We start from the raw sequence: 22,114 nt of genomic DNA, 5'->3' as shown, positions 1-22,114 counted from the left end.
CTCCTACATCAGGGGTGGAAACAAATGATTTCCAATGCAGACGCGTATTTCTAGCAGCGACACATCAAGAGCTGTGCTCCTCACCAGTTTCACTTAGAGACCCACCAACACAGATCTGTGATTGACCAGCACCAGAAACTGCTTCTAGTTTGCATATATAATGTTGATTGATATGTGATTTTTCGCTGGTGATACGTGGTTGTGAAGCAAAGTTATGTTTGAGTCCAAATCTGCCTGATTTCATGTAGATTTTGAGCTATGTTTTTTTACTTTGAAATGACTCAGAATCACACATTTCAGGTCTCCAATTGTCACAATCTTATGGGGGAGGACCCTCAGACCTCCTGCCATGAATCACTCAATACACCCTGCCCTCATTTTATCAACACTAATTTTGTGTAGTGCACAGTGGGACTAAGGGGAATGGTAAAAACTTGAATCTAATAAGCTGCTTGAAAGTTTCTATTATGGTTATCTATATGACTACAATAATCTTTAACAAATTAAAAGATAAGTGGTCTGAAGCCATTTTAATACTAATATATACAAGTATTTAAACATTTTATTTTTGTACTTTGTCAAATGAATGTACTAAATATAAGCAATGAGGTATATTACTAATTCACAGAATTGTATGTCTTGGAAAGGGTCATGTGAAGTTGTGACACCTCCCCTATGTCTGGACCTTGACTATACCTTAACCAAGAAATTTGGACCCTGACACAAAATAATTGACTACCCCTGGTGTATTCAAACGATTTAATAATTTTTTTACGGAAAAATGCCAACCTTTCTTATCCGATAAAGTTGTATTTCTTGATATAAAAGTGCCAAACTGAATAGACGAGCTAATTCTGGTTTGTTGGGCTCCCTTTGATGGAACTAACTGTGTAACACTTGTGTATTGTAATGCTGTAGGATATAACTCAATTCCAGTTTAATTTTCCTAATAAAAAGACTGTTCTACTCTTAATATTTTATATTTATATTCTCTCCTTTAATGGTTACATCATTCCTATATTTGATACTGACACAAAGGAGAGGGCAAAAGCCTACAGAAAGATTTTTTTGTCATCAGCATCTAGAATGATTTTGATCAGCATTTTAATGTTCATAGCACTAACAAATAACAAATCCCAATTTAACCCCTGGGTGTAGGGGTGTGTGTAGGTGTGTGTGTGTGTGTTGCAGTCCCAGCTGGTGAAAGTGTAATAAGTGACAGGTTGCTCTCGTGTATATATTATATATATATATATATATATGACACGCAGCTTCGGTCTGTTCCATCGCTGTGAATCGTGTCCTGGTTCATGTTGTTCGCTGTGTGTAAAACAGCAGCTTCGCTCTGGTTTCTGGTTGTGAGGTCAGTTTGTGCGGCGCTCACAGGGTTAGTTGTGCAGTTGTGTTGCCAGTCAGGGCCGGTGAAGGACGGTTTGTTTTGTTTGCAGACGCCTTTGAGCTGCAGAGTCCCTTCTGTTCAGTGAGGAAATACGTTTGTAAAGACGGTTTAAACTCTGAGGCGGCCGTGATTGTGTTAAAGTGTTACTGTGTGTTCTGCGTGTCATTGTCACTCTTCCAGATGTTGAACAGACACAATAACCCGTTCCTATCACGGCCAGAGCCTCAGTGTCACTGTCTGTGCTGAACACTCAGAGCTGTGTTTCTCTTCTGACACTCAATAAACATGGCCCTGCTACACTCTCGCTGCTCTCTGTCTCTCTTGTGTAACACTGTGTGACTGAGCTACACACTCATTGACTCACGTGTTGCTGTTGTCTGGCACTCAGTGTGTTGAGAGCATTAGTCTCAGTTTATTTCCTGTTGATCTGATCTGCCTTTTATTGTATTGTGAGAGCCGTGAGGCCTCACACAGTCTTCAGACCAGCACCTCGCCCTCCCTCTCACTGCCTGTGCAGCAGAGGGGCTCTGACAGGAAGAGACATCACTGGGAGGAGCTTGTCACCGGCCGAGGGCTGGGTGTGGTTCAGACTCAAACCTGTGAGAGGATTTCATCAGTGTGAGCAGCTGCGCTTTAGTGTTATTCAGTGATGTGTTCCTCTAGTGGTGGTGTTGTGAAATAAGCGGCTGCTGCAGACAGTGTCTTTCTCCATCCAAACAATGTGGGGAAGCAATAAAAAAGACAAACACAATGCTAGGGTATATTGTCAATAGTGTAGAATTGAGAACAAGGGCAGTAGTGTTCAGACTGTACAATGCACTAGTTAGAGCTCATCTGGATACTGTGGACAGTTCTGGGCTCCACACTTCAAGAAAGATATCGCTGCTCTAGAGGCAGTTCAGAGGAGAGCAACCAGACTTATTCCAGGTCTGAAGGGAATGTCCTACTGAGAGACTGAGGGACTGAACCTTTTCACCCTGGAACAGAGGACACTACGTGGGGACTTGATCCAAGTCTTCAAAATCATGAAAGGCATCGACCACATCAAACCAGAGGAGCTTTTCCAGATCAGCAGGGACACACGCACCCGGGAGCCTATACTTTGCCATACCTAGATTGCCCATAATGTGTATGAGAACCTGGCAGTAGCTACAGCCTACAACTTAGACGTGTTATTTTTCACCGATAATTCACCATGACGGCGCGCTGCATGTGGACTTCATTATCTCGGTGTGTTGATTTTGGCATTAACATGGGCCGAACTTTGGTCCCAGTCCGCCCCTGACAGTGAATACAGTTACATCTGCATTGAGATCTATGGGAAAGACACCAGTAAAGAGGGTTGGACATTGTGGTCAAAGCGCTCATTCGATAACCTGATGCTCGTGCATTACTGCGCTATGTAAGCACAAACAGAAGAGCAGCTCTTTCCCAGGTGACTGAGAATGTCAATGCAGGACGTGATCAGACTGTGTCAGCAGGAACAGTCTGTGGAGAACGAGACAGAGGGGTATTATAGTAGGGCTGTGTAATTCAAATGGGCCCTAATGGGGCATTAAACCACAGTGCTGCCCCCTGAGTGAAGCCGCCTACAGCACTAGAGGAGTTTCACCCCTGGAAATAATGTTAGTGGTTTAATGAATCCACTTATACTAGGCCACCAGTTAACAGACAGGGTATTTTGTATCAAGTATGGAGCAGTATGTGCACAAGGAGCAGGAATAGAGATTACACCAAGGTCAAGATTAAACACATTCAAACAAATGTACCACTATAGATTAAAGCACTTTATCCAAACTGTTCAGTTATAAAAGAGTTAGGACTATCAATAAAAAACTTCCATGGGAATACCACACCTATTAAACAATACCATAATCAAATAATCACACCATAAAAGGATAAAACACCCTACCACAGTGATCTTCATAAAATTATAAAACAAAAATAAACACTGAAACCCACACCAAAACGATTTAAACTTGTCAATATCCCCAAACAATCAAATCACACATGTATAGCTAGGTGGAGTATTGCAATGTCGCCTATATTCATCTAGTCAAAAAGACAATAGCCATTTTTAGCAATATGGTACACTATCACAATAAATAAAATCAATAATAAAAAAACTCAAAATAAAACAGATATTTAAAATCATTTTCACCTTAATATACCAGAGCCACCTGACTGGGAACATGGGGGTTACTTAGTACAAACCACTCTAACAGAGCAGGCCAGACGATCCTGTTACTACTCACTTAGGACTTCAAACCAACAGCAGTATAGTTCTATAATTTGGGGATCATATGTATCTTACCACACTTGCCCTTCACCCCTCATGTTCCCAGTTTACACTCCTCTTAGGTAGCTCTGTCTTTGTAAGCAGAACCAGCCCTTTCATACACCTGGCCATTAAGCAGGCCACGCCACTAATATGGTCCCACAGGCTGAAATAAGGGAGCGTGTCAAAACATACTTTGTTTTCTAAAAACAGATAAAGTACACAAATACAATAAAATATTCCAAATTATAAAACACTCTACACCGGTTACAGTTGCAGTGCATAAACCCCTCATTACAAAGACAAATGCACATCTGAGACTCCAGTGGTGCACAAACCAGAGGCGCTGGTCTACAGAGATGTGGAGAAAAGTGATCTGGTCAGATGAGTCATCCTTCACCATATTCTCCACAAGTGGGAACTGGTCTACAGCCCCTTCAGCACAGCTGTCAGTCCCCACTGGGGCTCAGGGCTCATCCAGGGCAGGGTGCTCTGCTCCAGACACTGCAGAGAGAGAGATGGTCAGGGGTGTAGTGGAGCTGTGTGTCAGTGTGCTGTTGTGACACAGTCAGGGGTGTAGTGGAGCTGTGTGTCAGTGTGCTGTTGTGACACAGTCAGGGGTGTAGTGGAGCTGTGTGTCAGTGTGCTGTAGTGACACAGTCAGGGGTGTAGTGGAGCTGTGTGTCAGTGTGCTGTAGTGACACAGTCAGGGGTGTAGTGGAGCTGTGTGTCAGTGTGCTGTTGTGACACAGTCAGGGGTGTAGTGGAGCTGTGTGTCAGTGTGCTGTTGTGACACAGTCAGGGGTGTAGTGGAGCTGTGTGTCAGTGTGCTGTAGTGACACAGTCAGTAAGAGGCCTCAGTGCTGTGCAGTGACAGAGGTATTTGGTGTAGTGTAAGGTACACTTATAAATTTCAATTAAAGAAGTGAATTTATAGTATCACCTTATCACGAATCCTGGAATCTTGTAGAACTCAATTTCTGTAATAATTGGACGCAGACACCAATTCCAAAGATATAAATTGTGAAATTTATTCAAAAACAAAGACTAAATGTAGCACTACACTAATTATACAAAAGGGAAAAACTAATTAAAATTCAACTCTAGATCAACAAATCAAAGACAAATCACTTCCGTGACCAAATCAAAGACCATGGGGTCGCATATGATATCACACAAATCGTTCAATAAAAAAAGTTATAAACACATTGACTACAATACCGGTTATTTAGACGAAGGTGAGTCTCTCATTAGTATTGTTAGTCAGACATTAAATAACTACGCAGGTTAGTATTTATGTCAGGTAACTTCTCATTATATATATATCAGTCTCATTTACGTTTAGGTGCCGAGAAAGATCCTATCATTTCTTGTTACCACAATTTCCCTTAACTGATTATTATTCAATGATTAAGGATAGGCAGGGCCACCTATAATCTTGTGTCTATTAACTTGTGTCAATTTCAGACTAAACAGTTAAACAGGAATGAGAAGATATTTCTCGGCGTTGACAGATTTTATTTCTAAAATTATCAACAATACAGTTTAATGCAACACACATTTATATTTAAGAAAACTAAATGATATTACACATTCTAGAGTTATGAATCACAGATTAACATTTCTAATTGATTTCTCAAATGTCATGAATCACAAACTCCAAACTGTTAAACTTATGTGAACTTCGTCACAGAGAGGCCTCTCTGGCTTCGGGCTCAGATAACAGCACACGGCACGAGGTCCGTGTGGTTTGGAACAAAGGCAGTCCGGTTCGGCTTTGTCCAAGAACTTCCACTCAGTCGATGCACCTGGAAGTTGGGGTTTCGCGAAAGTAGAGTCTTTTCCAAACAGATTTTCCACTGGTTTGAAGGCTCCAAGGTTGTACACAAAATCTTCTTGGCAAGCAGGGTCTCTCACCGTACTTATTTGAAGACAAAGTCTTTGAGGAAAGCAGGGCCGTGTTTGTTCCAAGGGTCAAGTTTCTTAAGACTCAAATAGCTATTTAAATGACTGACACTTTCGTATTCAGTCGACTTAGTCAATTGTCCAGCTGTAAAACTCCACTGATCAGGTGGGCACAGGCGGGCAGCGCAGTCTGTAAAGTTCTTTATTTAATAAAGTCCTTTAAAAGAATTCTTCGTACGGCTCAATCTCCTTCTCCAGTTTAACTCTTCTGTTGCCGGCAAAGACTTGGTTGGTTTCTGGTTCCGGTTCTGGCAACAGAGGTACAGGTTGAGCTGTGGCAGCGAGTTTCTGGTTCAGGTGAGAGAGAGAGAGAGAGAGAGAGAGAGAGAGAGAGAGAGAGAGAGACCGTGCGCTGTTCTTTATAGTCTGTCAGATCAATAGGTGTTTGGTTCTTCAGTTTTTGAGATTGGATTTCGGTTTCAGCCCCCAGTGTCCTTTTGGAGGGGGGCTTGATTTATGACTGATGTCAATCCATGCCATCTTTTGGAAATGCCGGTTGGCCCGGGTTCATAGCTCTGTGTCGGGATTTCGGCTCTCGTCCATTTCAAAGAGTTTTTATTACCTACAGGTCCCCTTCCCCAGACATCTCACAGCAGGATTCCAAACTATTTGGCCTATTCTCGGTGCCATCCTCCCAGACTGTCACTTTGATGTAAACCAGTCCCACGCTTTAAGGAAATCTGATAACTTTGGGGGGAGAGGTCTTCTTTGGATCAGTGCTTCAGCTCAGAGCTAAAATGCTCTTATCAAAATAACCCATCATAATGCTACAGTGGTCTGTCTGCTGTTAACCTGACCACATTGACTTACTGCTGGGTTGTTGCAATTCTTTACTGTTTCTCCACCTAACTGGCAGTTTGGCTCCCTCTTGCTCCCTCTCCTCCTCCTCTTCATCCCTCTGTTTCTCTCCTTCTCTCTCCTCACTCCTCTTCTCTCTCTTCTCCTGCAGTCCTCCTGTCTCCCTCCTGTAGTGAAAGACACTCAGTCCTGCCCCCATCTCCTCTATCTTGTCCAGCAGCTCTGTGACCTGAGTGCCATCACCCCTGTCCCTGTTGTTGAGAACATGATACCTGTTCCCACATTTCTCCACAAGCCGCTGGAGCTCCTCCCCTCCTCTCTCAATGCGCTGCTCAATGGTTGTGTCTCCCAGTCTGTCCCCCAGTGAACAGCACTATAGTGTGTCTCCAGACTCTCTCACTGAGGAGCTCCAGGTGTTCCTACACTGCTCTCCTGTATCTCTCTGTGAATGAGCCCAACACAGGAATGAGCAGGAGGAGAGCGTGGGGTCCCGGGGGGCACAGAGACACACTGCGCACAATCTCCTGTTTGACACACTCTGGAGTCGCCTGTACAGAATCACTCAACCCCCAGCCTCCCGGCCACTTCACCCTGGCTCTTCTCACTCTGCACAGTCACTGTCTTATACTGACTCCCAGTCTTAAACGCCTCTCTGCCCAGGATGGTGTTTCCTGATGAACTCTTCCCAGCCCATCCACTCCACCCCAGCAGCACAATCCTCAGCTCTGAGAGACGCTGTGTCTCAGGGGAAGCATTCTGTCCCCCCCTGTCAGAGAGAAACAACACAGTTTATATCCCTCTTCAGTCCCACTGCCTCTCCCTCCATCCCTCCATCTCCCACACTCGTTCCCTCCGTCTCCCCTCTCTCCTCCTCTCCCTTCTTCTCTTACTGATGCTGCTCTCTCATTACCTCACCTTCATGAATTTATTATTATTATTATTATTATTAATCTATGTTATTTATGTATTTTCATTAGATTTTTTTAACTAATGGCCAAACCTGTCTACTTCTTCTTATTACTGACATTGTTTTTTTCTCTCCTCCATCTCTCTACTTCCCTCCCTCCTCTCTCCTCCCTGGATAACCATCTCCTCCATTCGGTCTCTCTTCCTCCTGCTTTTCTTACTTCCCTTTCTTCTTATTGATGTTGTTTTCTCTATCTTTTTTCTGCCATTCTCTCTTCCTTCCTCCCCATCCTTCCCTTCCAAAAGTAATCCTAAAAATAACTAATAATTATTACAATATTAATATTAATAATTATAATAATACAGCCTCTCTCTCTGATGTCTCTGATGACATCACACTAATAACAGTGAGTCTCAGTGACAACAAGCACGAACACGACGACTGCGGATAATTAATAAAGACCACTGTCTCTCTCCCACTCTCGCCCGCTCTCTCTCTCCCTCTCCTCATCCTATCCCAATCTCTCACCCCTTCTCCCTCTCTCATCTGTCTCCCCATTCCCCTCCTTCTCCCTCTCTCTAACCCCTTCTCTCTCTCCATCTCTCCACCTTGTCCCCTTCTCTCTCTCTCTCTCTCTTTGTCCATCTCTTCCCCTCCATCTCCCTTCCTAGAATATTTATATGCCATTGCAGCTCTATTCTCTCAGGGTGTGTAGTCCAGTGTGGTGTTGTGTGTGTGTGTGTGTGTGTGTTGTGTGTGTGTTTGTGTGTGTTGCTGGTGTTTTCCCTACAGTCACTCCAGTCAGTCAGTTTGCCCATCAGCTGTGTCTCAGTCCCTCTAATAACTCTCTCAGTGGGACTCTGAGCTCCTGTGCAGCGGTCACTTTAACTTGGGGACTGGAGGACAAAGGGACAGTCTCTCCTGCGGGACACAGAGGACAGAAACACAGAGCAGTGACTCATTGATATAACTGAGTTGAGCCTTTACTATATCAGTATATTATGTGCCTGTGTGTGTGTGTGTAACACAAAATGAACAGTCTGAAATACAGACGTCCACTACACAGTCTGGGTAAAACGGCTTCGTCTGACCGGAGCTGAAACCTGTGCAGGAAAGTCACCGACAGGTCACCTCACCACTGTAAGCAGTGAAATATAGAATTGATTTTGCAGTCCTGTTATTGACCGATTAAAGCGCTAAATGGGTTCGAGCCTCAATGCCTCAGTGAACTAATTGCCCTGTTGCGACAGGTTGCCACCTTTCACTGCACAGCGTCTGAGTGGGACAGCACTGCCATGGGCTCGTTCACCTCACAGCGTCTGAGTATGAACGTGTACACGTACGAACAAACATACACACACATCCAAGGGATGTGCCAACTGACTGGAAGACAGCAAATGTCATACCAATCCACAAGAAAGGGGACAAAACTGAGCCAGGAAATTACAGACCAATCAGTCTCACCTGCATCACCTGTAAAATGTTGGAAAAAAATGTTAGACAGAAAATAGAGTGTCATGCCTTCAGGGTAATGTAATTAGATGGATTATGAACTGGTTGATGTATAGGAAACAGAGGGTTTAATCTCCATCCCTTTTGTATGCACTGTACAATTTTTTTTGCATACTTCTTTTAATGCATTTGGTGTTTTTTGGTCCTCAATTTGCCTCAAGTGGTATATTCTTAAAATATACCCATCCATTTTCAACTGACGCTGTATCCAATGTGCTCCAGTCTACCTCTTCTAAGTGCCACCTCATACCTTCAAGGTTTGCTTTTCTAAAATTGTAGACCATTGTCTTAGACTTGGACCTTGTTTTTTGAAAGAATGCCTCAAAGCTAACATGTTGTGATCACATTGGTTCTCTAACCAGTGTCCCTCTGACTCTATCTTGGTCATTTGAAAAGATCAAGTCAATACATGCGCTCTCTCTGGTTGGTTCCCTGACAAACTGAGTTAGAAAGTAGTCATTTACCATCTCAACCATTTCTATTTCTACTTCTGTAGTCCCCACTGGGCTTTCCCAGTCTAAGTTTGGGAAATTGAAATCCCCCATTATAACAGCCACATCCTTGCTACATGCAGTCCTGATTACACTGTACAATGCAGCATCTTTCTGAATATCTGAGTTGGGTGGTCTGTAACACTCCTACCGCTAATCCTCCAGATCTCTTGTTCAAAAGTTTCACCCACAAAGATTCTGTTCCGTTACTGGGATCTAATTTCAGTTCTTCTGCCTCAATGTCATTTTTCACATATAATGCTACCCCAACCCCCTCTTCGATTTTGCCTGTCTCTCATAAACTGTGTGTATCCTTCCAACTTGTATTCATCCCCATCATTTTCTGTAAGCCATGTTTCTGTCACTCCTACAACATCATAGTCACACGCCAGCACTGTGGCTTCCAAGTCTAACATCTTGTTCCTTATACTCCTGGCATTGAGGTACAAACATTTCAGGACTTTCCTACTAGCAGTTTCCCTTGGTTTTCTTTCCTTAGAGGAACATCTCCCATTGTCAGAGCTCCCTGCCCCCCTGGTTCCTAGTTTAAATGATTCTCAATTACTCTGCACATACGCTCTCCCAATGCATTAGCCCCCCTTCTGTTTAGATGTAGACCGTCCAGTTTGTACAGGTCCCATCTATCCCAGAAGAAAGACCAATGCTCCATAAACCTAAACCCCTCTTCCCTACACCAAGCTTTCAACCACGTGTTAAACTTTCTAATCTCTGCTTGTCTCCCTGGCCTGGCACGTGGTACTGGAAGTATTTCAGAGAAAACTACTGTGGAGGTTCTGCTCTTTAGTTTTGTTCCTAACTCATTAAATTTGTCTTGCAGAACCTCTGTCCTACCTTTTCCTATGTCATTGGTTCCAATGTGGACCATGACCAGTGGATTACTCCCAGCTTTGGCCAGTAGCCTGTCTACTAGTTTAGGGAGATCTGCAACGTGAGCACCAGGCAGGCAAGATACCATGCGGGTCTCCTTGTCAGTAGAACACACTGTGTGATCTACACTTCTAAGAATTGAGTCTCCTACCTCCTTCTTCTGGGGGGGAGTGGGCACCATGGTCCGAAGGCCCAGTTACACCCACTCAGTGTGCGGGTCCAGTCAGCAGTCAAGTGAAAGAGTCAGACCGGCTCTCCTGCTCACTGATTGGGTTAGAAAGAACCATCACACAAACCTAGTGGACCAATGGAGAGCCTTATGTATGCCTCCCTGTAAACCCCACCCTCACAAAACTCACACCCACAGGCAGAGACTCAGTGCTCTCCATGCAACATTTTCTGCTTTCAAGTCTTTTTGTTTACAATTCTATACATTTTGCTTTCGTTTTATTTTTATCTCAACATCCATTTATTCACTTTTACTTAAAACAAAGAGCAGTAACTCAACACCAAGGGAGGAGGACCCACAGCCGCTCGCCATCTCCCTCTCAGATCAGCTGTTCAGACTTTTCTTCAATATTGAAAAGTTACTCTCCCTCTCTCTCTCTCTTTTCTGTCTCTTTTCTTCTCTCTTCTTTGTGTCTCTGTCTCTCTCTTTCTGTCTCTCAACAGGAACAGGAGCACAGTCCTCCCTCAGCAGCACTTTCACTTTCTCTCTCAGCTGTTCCTTCCTGCTGGGAGAGGGAGGTGGGAAGTTTTGTATGGCAGGAACTATTTTATCCTACACCGTGTCTCTCCTCCTCTCCAGTGGCTTGTGGAGAGATGGATGCTGGAGCCCCTGCAGGCCTGGAGTGTCACTGCACAGGAGCCCAGCAGCCACACTGACTGCACACTAGGTTTGGCCGTGCACCGGCTCCGGTTGCCAGGGAGTTAAGGTCACGTGCTGGAGTCATGCCCCCTGCACCTTGTCTGCCACTTTTGAGATACGAAATATCTGACCCCTGGTGGGGGGGGGGGTTGCAAAATGTCAACCTAGAGGGGGTGCTGGCAATTAGACAACGATGGGGAGAGGTTGAGGGCAAATTGTACACTGATAACATTTTTAACAACATATTCAATAGATTACAGTACTTAAAATAACCGAACATCTTCCAAAAATACTGGACAGGGGGTCAAAGTACATACACTACATGGCCAAAAGTATGTGGACACCTGCTCGTCAAACATCTCATTCCAAAATCATGGGCATTAATATAGAGTTGGTCCCCCCTTTGATGCAATAACAGCCTCCACTCTTCTGGGAAGGCTTTCCAATAGATGTTAGAACATTGGGCACTGATGTTGATCGATCAGGCCTGGCTCACAGTCGGCTTTTGAATTCATCCCAAAGGTGGGATGGGGTTGAGGTCAGGGCTCTGTGCAGGCCAGTCAAGTCCTTCCACACCAATCTCGACAAACTATTTCTGTATGGACCTCGCTTTGTGCATGGGTTGTCATGCTGAAACAGGAAAGGGCTTCCCCAAACTGTTGACACAAATTTGGAAGTGGGTGAAAGACGAATAAGGTTTTAAAAACTGAAAAAAATCAAAATTGAAAAAAGCACCAAAACTAACCTCCCATTGGATGGCATAGAGTCTTACCTTTATGAGAATATATTTGTCCATATTAGATCTAATTCCTTTTTTTTTTTTTGGGCAGGATTTAGCTAATTTCCACTGCTCCCGGGTCAAATGGTTACACCACTCCAGCCGATGTTTGGCATCGCACATGGAGATCTTAGGCTTGTGTGGCTGCTCGGCCATGGAAACCCATTTCATGAAGCTCATGAAGAACAGTTCTTCTGCTGACGTTTCTTCCAGGGGCAGTTTGGCATTCTGTGATCTTGTGTGGCCGACCACTTTGCGGATGAGCTGTTGTTGCTCCTAGATGCTTCCTCTTAGCAATAACAGCACTTACAGCTCACCAGGGCAGGTCTAGCAAGGCAGAAATTTGACAAACTGCTTGTTGGAAAGGTGGCATCCTATAATGGTGCCATGTTGAAAGTCACTGAGCTCTTCAGTAAAGTTCATTCTATTGCCAATGCTTGTTGGAGATTGCTGTGTGGCTTGATTTTACAGTGGCTCTCAAAAGTATTTACCTCTCGTACTTTTCCACATGTCATTGTGTTACAACATGAAATCAGAATGGATTTAATCAGGAGTTCTTGCCACTGATCAACACAAAAAATGTCCATATTGTCAAAGTGAAAAATATAATCTACAAATTGTCTAAATTAATTACATACACAAAACAGAAAATAATTGAATGCATAAGTGATCACCCCTTCAGTAAATATTTGGTAGAGGCACCTTTGGCAGCAATTACAGCCGTGAGTCTATGTGGATAAGTCTCTATCAGCTTTGCACATCTGGACACAGCATTGTTTGCCCATTCTTCATTGCACAACTGTTCAAGCTCCAAGCTGGATGGGGACCTTTGGTGGGGGTGAATACTTTTGAGAGGCACTGTATACGCCTGTCAGCAGTGGGTGTGGCTGAAATAGCCAAATCCACTAATTAGAAGGGGTGTCGGCATGCATTTGGGCATATAGTGTACAAATACTTCACAGTCCGCAAAAATATACTGGCTGGATGGCAACCCTAATTGCCACAGACATCTTTCAAATGTTCTACTTTTTCATGTTTGAATGGTTAAACAGATGTTTGTTATTCATATTTTGGTTTTGTTAAACAGTTATTTACATAAAAGAAGTAAAAAAGGAAACAATATAAATAATGATCGCATCGTAGTTTGCAGTTTTTTGTGGCTCCGGAGCTGGAGCCAGCAAACTCCGAGCACTGCCAACCCTATTTCACAGTTTGTCAATTGATAAGATTTTGCAGGCTTTGCATACACATGTGCACCCCTCAAAAGCCTGAAACCACAGAGCCCCCCACATAACAAATCCCAGTTTAACCCCTGTATGTATATACACTCACCTAAAGGATTATTAGGAACACCATATTAATACTGTGTTTGACCCCCTTTCGCCTTCAGAACTGCCTTAATTCTACGTGGCATTGATTCAACAAGGTGCTGAAAGCATTCTTTAGAAATGTTGGCCCATATTGATAGGATAGCATCTTGCAGTTGATGGAGATTTGTGGGATGCACATCCAGGGCACGAAGCTCCCGTTCCACCACATCCCAAAGATGCTCTATTGGGTTGAGATCTGGTGACTGTGGGGGGCCAGTTTAGTACAGTGAACTCATTGTCATGTTCAAGAAACCAATTTGAAATGATTCGACCTTTGTGACATGGTGCATTATCCTGCTGGAAGTAGCCATCAGAGGATGGGTACATGGTGGTCATAAAGGGATGGACATGGTCAGAAACAATGCTCAGGTAGGCCGTGGCATTTAAACGATGCCCAATTGGCAATAAGGGGCCTAAAGTGTGCCAAGAAAACATCCCCCACACCATTACACCACCACCACCAGCCTGCACAGTGGTAACAAGGCATGATGGATCCATGTTCTCATTCTGTTTACGCCAAATTCTGACTCTACCATCTGAATGTCTCAACAGAAATCGAGACTCATCAGACCAGGCAACATTTTTCCAGTCTTCAACTGTCCAATTTTGGTGAGCTTGTGCAAATTGTAGCCTCTTTTTCCTATTTGTAGTGGAGATGAGTGGTACCCGGTGGGGTCTTCTGCTGTTGTAGCCCATCCGCCTCAAGGTTGTACGTGTTGTGGCTTCACAAATGCTTTGCTGCATACCTCGGTTGTAACGAGTGGTTATTTCAGTCAAAGTTGCTCTTCTATCAGCTTGAATCAGTCGGCCCATTCTCCTCTGACCTCTAGCATCAACAAGGCATTTTCGCCCACAGGACTGCCGCATACTGGATGTTTTTCCCTTTTCACACCATTCTTTGTAAACCCTAGAAATGGTTGTGCGTGAAAATCCCAGTAACTGAGCAGATTGTGAAATACTCAGACCGGCCCATCTGGCACCAACAACCATGCCACGCTCAAAATTGCTTAAATCACCTTTCTTTCCCATTCAGACATTCAGTTTGGAGTTCAGGAGATTGTCTTGACCAGGACCACACCCCTAAATGCATTGAAGCAACTGCCATGTGATTGGTTAATAATCCTAATAATCCTTTAGGTGAGTGTATGTATGTATATTATATATGTGTATATACACACACCAATCAGCCATAACATTATGAGCACTGACAGGTGAAGTGAATGACACTGATAATCTCGTTATCATGGCACCTGTCAGTGGGTGGGATGTATTAGGCAGCAAGTGAACATTTTGTCAGAGCGACTTTGACAAGGGCCAAACTGTGATGGCTCCCAGCCTGGGGGTAGAGAGGGAGGGAGGTGAGAGGGGGAGAGAGGGAGGGAGAGAGATAGTGGTGAGAGGGAGGAAGAGAGAGAGAGGCTGTGACTCAGATAGATAGTGTAACACAGGTGAGGAAGTTCTGTCGGTGTTCCAGCATCAGTCTTGTCCTCAAAGAAAATGAAAAGCAGTAATTAAAATGTAACGTTAAAGACACTTTCTTTCTTCTAAGAGTGTCACACCGATCAGCCATAGCATTCTGCCCACTGACAGGTGAAGTGAATGACACTGATAATCTCGCTATCATGGCACCTGTCAGTGGGTGGGATGTATTAGGCAGCAAGTGAACATTTTGTCTGAGCGACTTTGACAAGGGCCAAATTGTGATGGCTAGACGATTGGGTCAGAGCATCTCTAAAACTGCAGCTCTTGTGGGGTGTTTCTGGTCTCCAGTGGTCGGTACCTATCAAAAGTGCTCCAAGGAAGGAACAGTGGTGAACTGGCGACAGGGTCATGGGTGGCCAAGGCTCATTGATGCACGTGGGGAGCGAAGGCTGGCCTGTGTGTTCCGATCCAACAGACGAGCTACTGTAGCTCAAATTGCTGAAAAAGTGAATGCTGGTTCTGATAGAAAGGTGTCAGAACACACAGTGCATCGCAGTTTGTTGTGTATGGGGCTGCGTATCCGCAGACCACTTAGGGTGCAGAACTGGACCACGGAGCAATGGAAGAAGGCGGCTTGGTCTGATGAATCACATTTTCTCTTTTACATCACGTGGATGGCCGGGTGCGTGTGCGTCGCTTACCTGGAGAACACATGGGACCAGGATGCATTATGGGAAGAACACAAGCCGGCAGAGGCGGTGTGATGCTTTGGGCAATGTTCTGCTGGGAAACCTTGGGTCCTGCCATTCATGTGGATGTTACTTTGACACGTACCACCTACCTAAGCATTGTTGCAGACCATGTACACCCTTTCATGGAAACGGTATTCCCTGATGGCATTGGCATCTTTCAGCAGGATAATGTGCCCTGCAACAAAGCAAAAATGGTTCAGGAATGGTTTGAGGAACACAACGAGTTCAAGGTATTGACTTAGCCTCCAAATTCCCCAGATCTCAATCCAATCAAGCATCTGTGGGATATGCTGGACAAACCGATCCATGGAGGCCCCACCTCGCAACTTATAGGACTTTAAGGATCTGCTGCTAACGTCTTGGTGCCAGATACCACAGCACACCTTCAGAGGTCTAGTGGAGTCCATGCCTCGATGGGTCAGGGCTGTTTTGGCAGCAAAAGGGGGACCTACACAATATTAGGCAGGTGGTCATAATGTTATGGATGATCAGTGTATATTACTGGAAAGTTCTAGAAGTTTATCCAAGTTTACTCAGCACTGAATCTATCTGGAATGTTCTGGAAAATAGGAAAATTTCAAAATATCAGTCCTGCTCACAAAAGCAAAGTTTGTGGGGAATAATAGCCATTTTCTACACTTTTGAGGCATAAGCAATTAGGAAATAACACTGCCCAGGAACAAAAAAATAAAAAATAATTAAAAAAAGTTACACTGTGTAATCGCCGGAAGGAGGTTAAGGACTCTCTCAAGGCTGTTTTGACTTCAGTGGTTAGGTCGTTCCACCACTTAGGGGCCAGGGATGAGAAGGAGCAGCTCTGAAGGAAGGAGAGTGGAGAGGAGGCAGAGTTAGTCTTCCGGCACTGGAGGAGCACAGTGGTCTGGAGGGGATGTATGGAGAGAGGAGGGACTGAGGGGACTGTTGAGGTAGGAGGAGAACCAGGTGAGAGCAGTCCCAGAGATTCCAAGGTCAGCGAGGCAGGAGAGGAAGATGGAGTGATCGACTGTGTCAAATGCTGTGGAGAGGTCAAGGAGGATGAGGACAGAGGAGAGGGAGGAGCCTGAGCACAGCTGAGGGAGTCAGTGACTGCCAATGAGCCGTCTCAGTGGAGTGAGCTGTGCGGAAGCCGGATTGCAGAGGATCAAGGAGTGAGTGTTGGGACAGAAAGTAAGAGAGCTGACGGTGGACCGCCCGCTCGAGTCTTTGAGAGGAAGGGGAGTAGGGAGACAGGGCGGTAGTTCTGAGGAGAGGTGGCGTCAAGGGTTGGTTTCTTGAGCAGTGGGATGACAGCAGCTTGTTTAAATGCAGAGGGGAAACAGCCAGAAAGGAGGGAGCAAGGAGGGAGGAGATGAAGGGGACAAGATCAGGAGCGATCGCTTGGAGGAGGTGAGAAGGGAGAGGGTCCAGGGCGCACGTTGTGGATTTGTGACGTAGGAGGAGAGCAGAAACTTCCGAGTCCGAGAGAGGTGAGAATGAAGAAAAGGACGCTTGGTCGGTGGGAGGTTTGGGTGTGATGGGAGAGGAGGGGGGACTGTTGAAGAGCTTGCGGATGTCTGTGATCTTGGAGAAGAAGGCGGCGGCTAAATCATTGTAGCCGCCCCCCCCGCAGTTCGGGTTGAGCGGAGAACAGCAGAGAGCCAAGGCTGATTGAAGGGATGGGCAGGACGAGACGTGAGAGGACAGAAAGAGTCAAGGGAGGAGGTGAGGGAGGAGAACAAAGAGGAGGTAGCACAGTTCACAGATTGATGGGAAAAACAAACAATGGAAGGTAAGAGAGTGAGGGCAGTGGAGGCAAGGGTGTAGGGGGAGACGGAGCACACTCTGGCTCTGTGAACACACCTACCCTGAGCACACTGGCTCTGCACAGAGGATAACAGCCCTGCGCTGCTGGCAAGAAAACAAACAGAAGCTTTCAGTACAAAAACGTTTTATTATCGTCCTCCTCCTCCTCAGAATTTTCTATGTCCAAATCTAGAAAAATATACAACAAAAAAAGCTTAACTTTACACATTGAATTTGGAGGAAAAAAACAAAGTATTTTCACATTCTTCTCTCCTCTTTCTTTGCTTCCTATCATTGTGAGTAAAAGCCCGCCGTGCTCAGAGGTCTCCGCCGAAGCCCGAGTCGTTGGACAGCTGCGAGGTGGAGCTGCGGCTGGAGCACGAGTTCCAGATGTCCAGGTGCATGTGGGGGCCGAAGGGGTTGAAGCTCGAGTACTGCTTGGGGCGGCCGGCGCCGGGCAAGGGCTGCGGGGGGGGCGGCCGCACCGCATGAAAGGGGCTCTGGGGCGGCTCGCTCTGGGGGGTCCAGATGGAGCCGAACAGGCCGGACATGGGTGACAGGCTGCGGGTGCCGGAGAAGAAGGGCTGCGGGACGGAGGACAGGACGTTAGTGACAGAGGAAGTGTCCTCCATACAAACCACAGGGCAGCTGGGCCCTTGATCCAGCCCACACATGCGTCCATTGAGGGAGCGGTCTCCGTCTCCAGAGCCAGGCGGGTCAGTCCCGGTGTCTCCATGTCCCTCTCTCGGCCCCCGCAGGAGACTCGCTTTCCCCACCTCTGTCCCCCCCACCCCCGGCTCACCTTGTGTCCCGTGCTGTCCCAGGCCGAGGTGACGTCCTGAGGGCCGGCCTCGCTCCAGCCCGGCGGGGGGGCATAAGGAGAGCCGGGCGTCTCGGGGCAGGAGAAGGTGTTGCCTGGACGGGGGGGGGGGGCGGGATTAGAATACAATGAACACACAAACACAGAAAGCAATGAATGAATAGAGACGGTCAAGTGTGGAAACGTGGAACCAAAACCCCCAAGAGGAGGACCCACCTTCCAGCAGGGAGCAGTAGTTCCTCTGGTCACAGTACGGGGGGTGGCTTGTGCACTGGCTGTTTGCGCTGCTCCAGGGAAACCTGAGACAGGAAGAGGACCATGAGAGAGTGCGTGCGTAAGTGTGTTTGTGCGCGCTTGTGAGACAGTGTGTGTGTGTGTGTGAGAGTGCATGTGCTGGGGGTTATGAATACACATGGGGGTTATGCATAATAATGTCTTCCCTTGGGAACCAACAGATCGAAGGCACAGAACTGCAGCTCCACACTTATCAACAGAAACCCCTCAGAGACAGAAACGGAGACATCACGACACAGAGACTAGATCTAATGACACAGAGCGTCCTGTCTGAGGACAGCGCTTCTTGTTTGGGTGAATAATAGTGACACAGTCCATAAGAGCAGTTTATTACGATCACTGCTATTCTCATGACTGTCGTTGCGAAATTCACGTCACCGGGCCTCAGACGCAGCCCCGCTGCAATGCCAGACGCACCCATTGTAGAAGCACAGCGCCGACCCCGGCGGGACGCAGGGCTGGCTCTCGGTGGCGTTGTATCTGAAGTCGTTGGTTAAGGGAATCGAAGGCGTCGACCACATTTCCTCTGCGGAGTACGGACCCGAAACACCTGCCGACAGAGGGAAGCCCGGAGAGGTCAGTCTAGACAAACACATAGACCACAGATAGAGGGACAGAGATAGAGGGATGGGTGGAGGCCGGGACACTCACCCGTGTTCCTCTCCAGCCCGGCGGCCACGTCGGCGAAGCTGGGAGTGAAGCAGGGGGCGGCGGGCGGCAGGGGGCTTTGGCACGGCTCCTTACGGTACAGACTGTACTGGCTGCAGGAGGAAGGACAGAGGGTCAGTCCCTGATCACACACACACAGAAGTGTCCCTAATCAGAGCAGGTCGCAAGGGCCCGGCCCCACACTGTGCACACGTTACCTGGGGGTCCGGAGGCTCGAGAAGTCAGTCTGGCAGCAGTCCCTCTCAGAAGGACAGGCGCTGTGCTGGGCCTCCCCTGGAAGGAAGGAGATGAGAGGAGTGAATCCCGGCAGGAGGATGGGCTGCTCTCAGCGCAGGGACTGTGTGGACAGCGATACTGAGCCCCAGTGAGAAGTGCCTTCGGTTATTCATTATCAATCAACTCATATCATTATTAACAATTTGTCAGCACCCCTCCACCATCTGTTTTCTTTCTGTCCGTGACAAGGCTCTGCTTTTCCACACCGATTCCTTGCCTGCGGCCCCTGGGATAACACCAGCGCAGTGGAGAGCTAGAGAGCTGCACTGAGGACAGGGCTATATGAGCTGCTATATGATTAGAGACAGGGACAGAGCTGTGGCTGGTTAGGGACAGCGTCTCCACAGACACAAATAACCTAAAACCACCAAATCCATTCACACATGTGGACAAATTCCTTAGATGTTTAGTGCACATATTAGAAACCTGTGGAAACCTGGCTGTGGTGAGAGGGTGAGGGGCCAGACGAGAGGGGTTAAGGGGGCAGAATGCGTACTTCTCTTGGGGGGTGTGGTGGTGTACGTATATGTGCCCTGCTGCTCCCGCTCCCCCTCCAGGCTGCTGGCGCTGCTCCAGCTGCCCCAGCTGCCTCTGCTGGCGGGCACACTGCCCGAGGAGCTGCCCGAGTCCGAGCCCGACTCCCACAGTGGCCGCCGCTCGGGGCCCCTCCGCCGCGCCCGCGCCGCCGCACCTGCAGGACGAGCACAGAGCACAGTACATTGAGACACAGAGCACAGCACACTGAGACAGAGACACTGGACACTGGGACACTGAGACACAGACACAGAGCACAGCACACCGAGACACGGACACCAGGATACTGAGACACAGACATTGGACACTGAGATACTGGCACAGAGCACAGCACACTGAGACACCAGGACACAGAGCACAGGACACTGAGACAGGGACACGGTAACACCGGGTACCAGGACACAGAGACACCGGGGCACGGCCGAGACAGAAAGGGTGGGAAACAGACACTGAGGCGCAGAGTCATGGACACTGAGGCGCAGAGTCACGGACACTGGGACACTGACACCAACACACCGGGACATGGAGACCCTGGGACCCCAGGCACCGCAGAGCCCCGCCACACAGCCAGCACTCACACCCTCACACACTGAACTCTGCGGCCTGGGCCGGCTGTTGCCCTGTCCCGCCCCGTCCCGCCCCTTGCTCTCACTGGCTCAGGAGCCTTTATAATAACAGTGTGACACGCGTGTGGGTCCTCCCCTTCACTCCCTCATAAGCAGCAGCACACACACCCTGCACAAGCAGCTACACAATGCCAAACAGAAGTGTGTAACTGGGGAACCACTGTGTCAAACCAGGCCTGCGAACTAACACACACACACACTCCAACAGAGAGACACACACCCCTACCGTTGTACATGTGTTTGCCGGGGATGTCTGAGGAAGGGGCTGCTCGGGGGCCGTCGGCCTTGGCTGCCGAACAGCGGTTTCGGGGGCGTGTGGGGTTGCGGGGGTCTCTCCACTCGGGCTCCCTGCTCTTCTCTGACAGCAGAGCCACACTGGGCTGAGGGACCCTGCGGGGGACAGCCGTTCACACATCACACACACGTCACACGACTCACAGGCTGCTACGCGGTAGCGACCACAGTTTTATGGGACGACTGTGAAAGCGTGTTGGTCTGTTGAAGTGCCTCCGAGCCGAGTGTTGTGTGATGAGTGTGATGTTGTGTGAAGCGACTGTGACTCGCTGACCGGTTGTTATAACGGCGCTCACCCCGCCCCGCCCTCGGTGTTCTTCCTCCGGCTCTTCCCGCAGTTCCTCCGGCTCTTCCCGCCGGCCGCAGCGCTGGCCTCGCTCTTGTCGCTGTGCTTCCTCCTCGCGTGGCTGTTGTCCCTTAACTGCCGGCACAGTGACCAGAAACACACATCAGTGACGGTACTGACTACACAACCCCCTGCACTCTCAACCGACTGCTGCAGGAGAATAACAATTTGAACAGATGGCACTGGGGCTGTTTACTCCAGAAAAGGCATTATAAAATCCAATAACTATGATTAGAGAACATGTAACTGGTGGTGCTGCTACTCAAGCTTTACTACCCTGCTACTCACAGATTTCCCCTGAGCAGCAGAGCAGAGAAGAGGCGAGACACTGACCTCGGTGCCAGGGCCGTCAGTCCTGCAGCCGTGCTGGGGGCCTTGCTGGGGGCCTTGCTGGGGGCTGTGCTGAGGGCAGGGGCTGCTCCGGGGGCCACAGGGCGATGGAGGGGCATTGTCTGGACAGGGGGTTTGAGCCACGCTGCACACCAGCAGCCCCGCCCTGCCGGCCTGCACCCCCCCCTGGGTCTCGGGGAGAAGGCAGTGTGTTTCCATGGGAAACATAGCGGGAGCCGGCTCTGTGTCCACCGCGGGGGGCGGCCTCCTCTCTGCTGGCGCGGGGGGCTCCGGTGCACAGGGGTTGGCCCCGGGCTCGGGGGTCGGGCCGTCACTGTGGGGCTCGTAATCCTCCTCCAGGGGGGCTGCCGTGGCCGCGGCGGGGTTCACACGGTACTTGCCATAGTAGACTGAGACCTTGTGCTTGCGCTGGGGTGCCAGGGGGGGCGCGGGGATCTTCTTGGCCGGGGCCTGAGTGCGGGCCGGGCCAGGGGCCAGGGGCAGGGAGCCCTTGCCTTTGCTCTTGTCCGACATGTTGAAGGAATCCACGAATGTCTTGCAGCTGCCCTTCACCTTACTGCAACAACGAGAAACTCACACACATGAGGCCGAGAAGCCCGACTGCCCGTTTAAACTGTGCGCTGCTGCCTCGGCCCAAAAGACCATGCAGATGAGCCCCCAGAGCCCCCCATCCCCCCCAAGCGCAGGACAGAGA

The 22,114-nt window shown here is 48.1% G+C and overlaps 1 protein-coding gene and 1 long non-coding RNA gene across 4 annotated transcripts in view; both read right to left on the bottom strand.

Moving 5' to 3' along the window:
• Positions 1 to 4,687: 4,687 nt before the first annotated feature.
• Positions 4,688 to 13,702, bottom strand: LOC136764163 (uncharacterized). The gene is made up of 2 exons (XR_010821161.1): positions 10,390 to 13,702; positions 4,688 to 7,206 (listed from the first exon to the last, which is right to left on the bottom strand). It is a non-coding gene; the product is annotated as an uncharacterized LOC136764163 (long non-coding RNA).
• A 3,636-nt stretch (positions 13,703 to 17,338) lies between these two features.
• The window catches only part of tmem131l (transmembrane 131 like), a 34,016-nt gene continuing 29,240 nt past the window's right edge, over positions 17,339 to 22,114 (bottom strand). For 2 of the 3 annotated variants that reach the window (XM_066717976.1, XM_066717975.1), the window contains exons 25-34: positions 21,403 to 21,976; positions 21,020 to 21,144; positions 20,650 to 20,819; positions 19,766 to 19,960; positions 19,191 to 19,266; positions 18,976 to 19,085; positions 18,742 to 18,874; positions 18,247 to 18,329; positions 18,013 to 18,125; positions 17,339 to 17,794 (exon numbers count right to left, since the gene is read on the bottom strand). In XM_066717976.1, coding sequence (XP_066574073.1) covers positions 17,528 to 17,794; positions 18,013 to 18,125; positions 18,247 to 18,329; positions 18,742 to 18,874; positions 18,976 to 19,085; positions 19,191 to 19,266; positions 19,766 to 19,960; positions 20,650 to 20,819; positions 21,020 to 21,144; positions 21,403 to 21,976 — 1,846 coding nt within the window. In that variant the 3' untranslated portion in view covers positions 17,339 to 17,527. The remainder of the gene's footprint in view (positions 17,795 to 18,012; positions 18,126 to 18,246; positions 18,330 to 18,741; positions 18,875 to 18,975; positions 19,086 to 19,190; positions 19,267 to 19,765; positions 19,961 to 20,649; positions 20,820 to 21,019; positions 21,145 to 21,402; positions 21,977 to 22,114) is intronic. The other variant, XM_066717977.1, reaches the window with a different exon arrangement.

Source organism: Amia ocellicauda, chromosome 12 (genome assembly GCF_036373705.1).
Source record: "Amia ocellicauda isolate fAmiCal2 chromosome 12, fAmiCal2.hap1, whole genome shotgun sequence".
Lineage (NCBI taxonomy): Eukaryota > Metazoa > Chordata > Actinopteri > Amiiformes > Amiidae > Amia > Amia ocellicauda.
The sequence above is the reverse complement of the archived record's forward strand: the minus strand, read 5'-3'. Positions and strand labels throughout refer to the sequence as shown.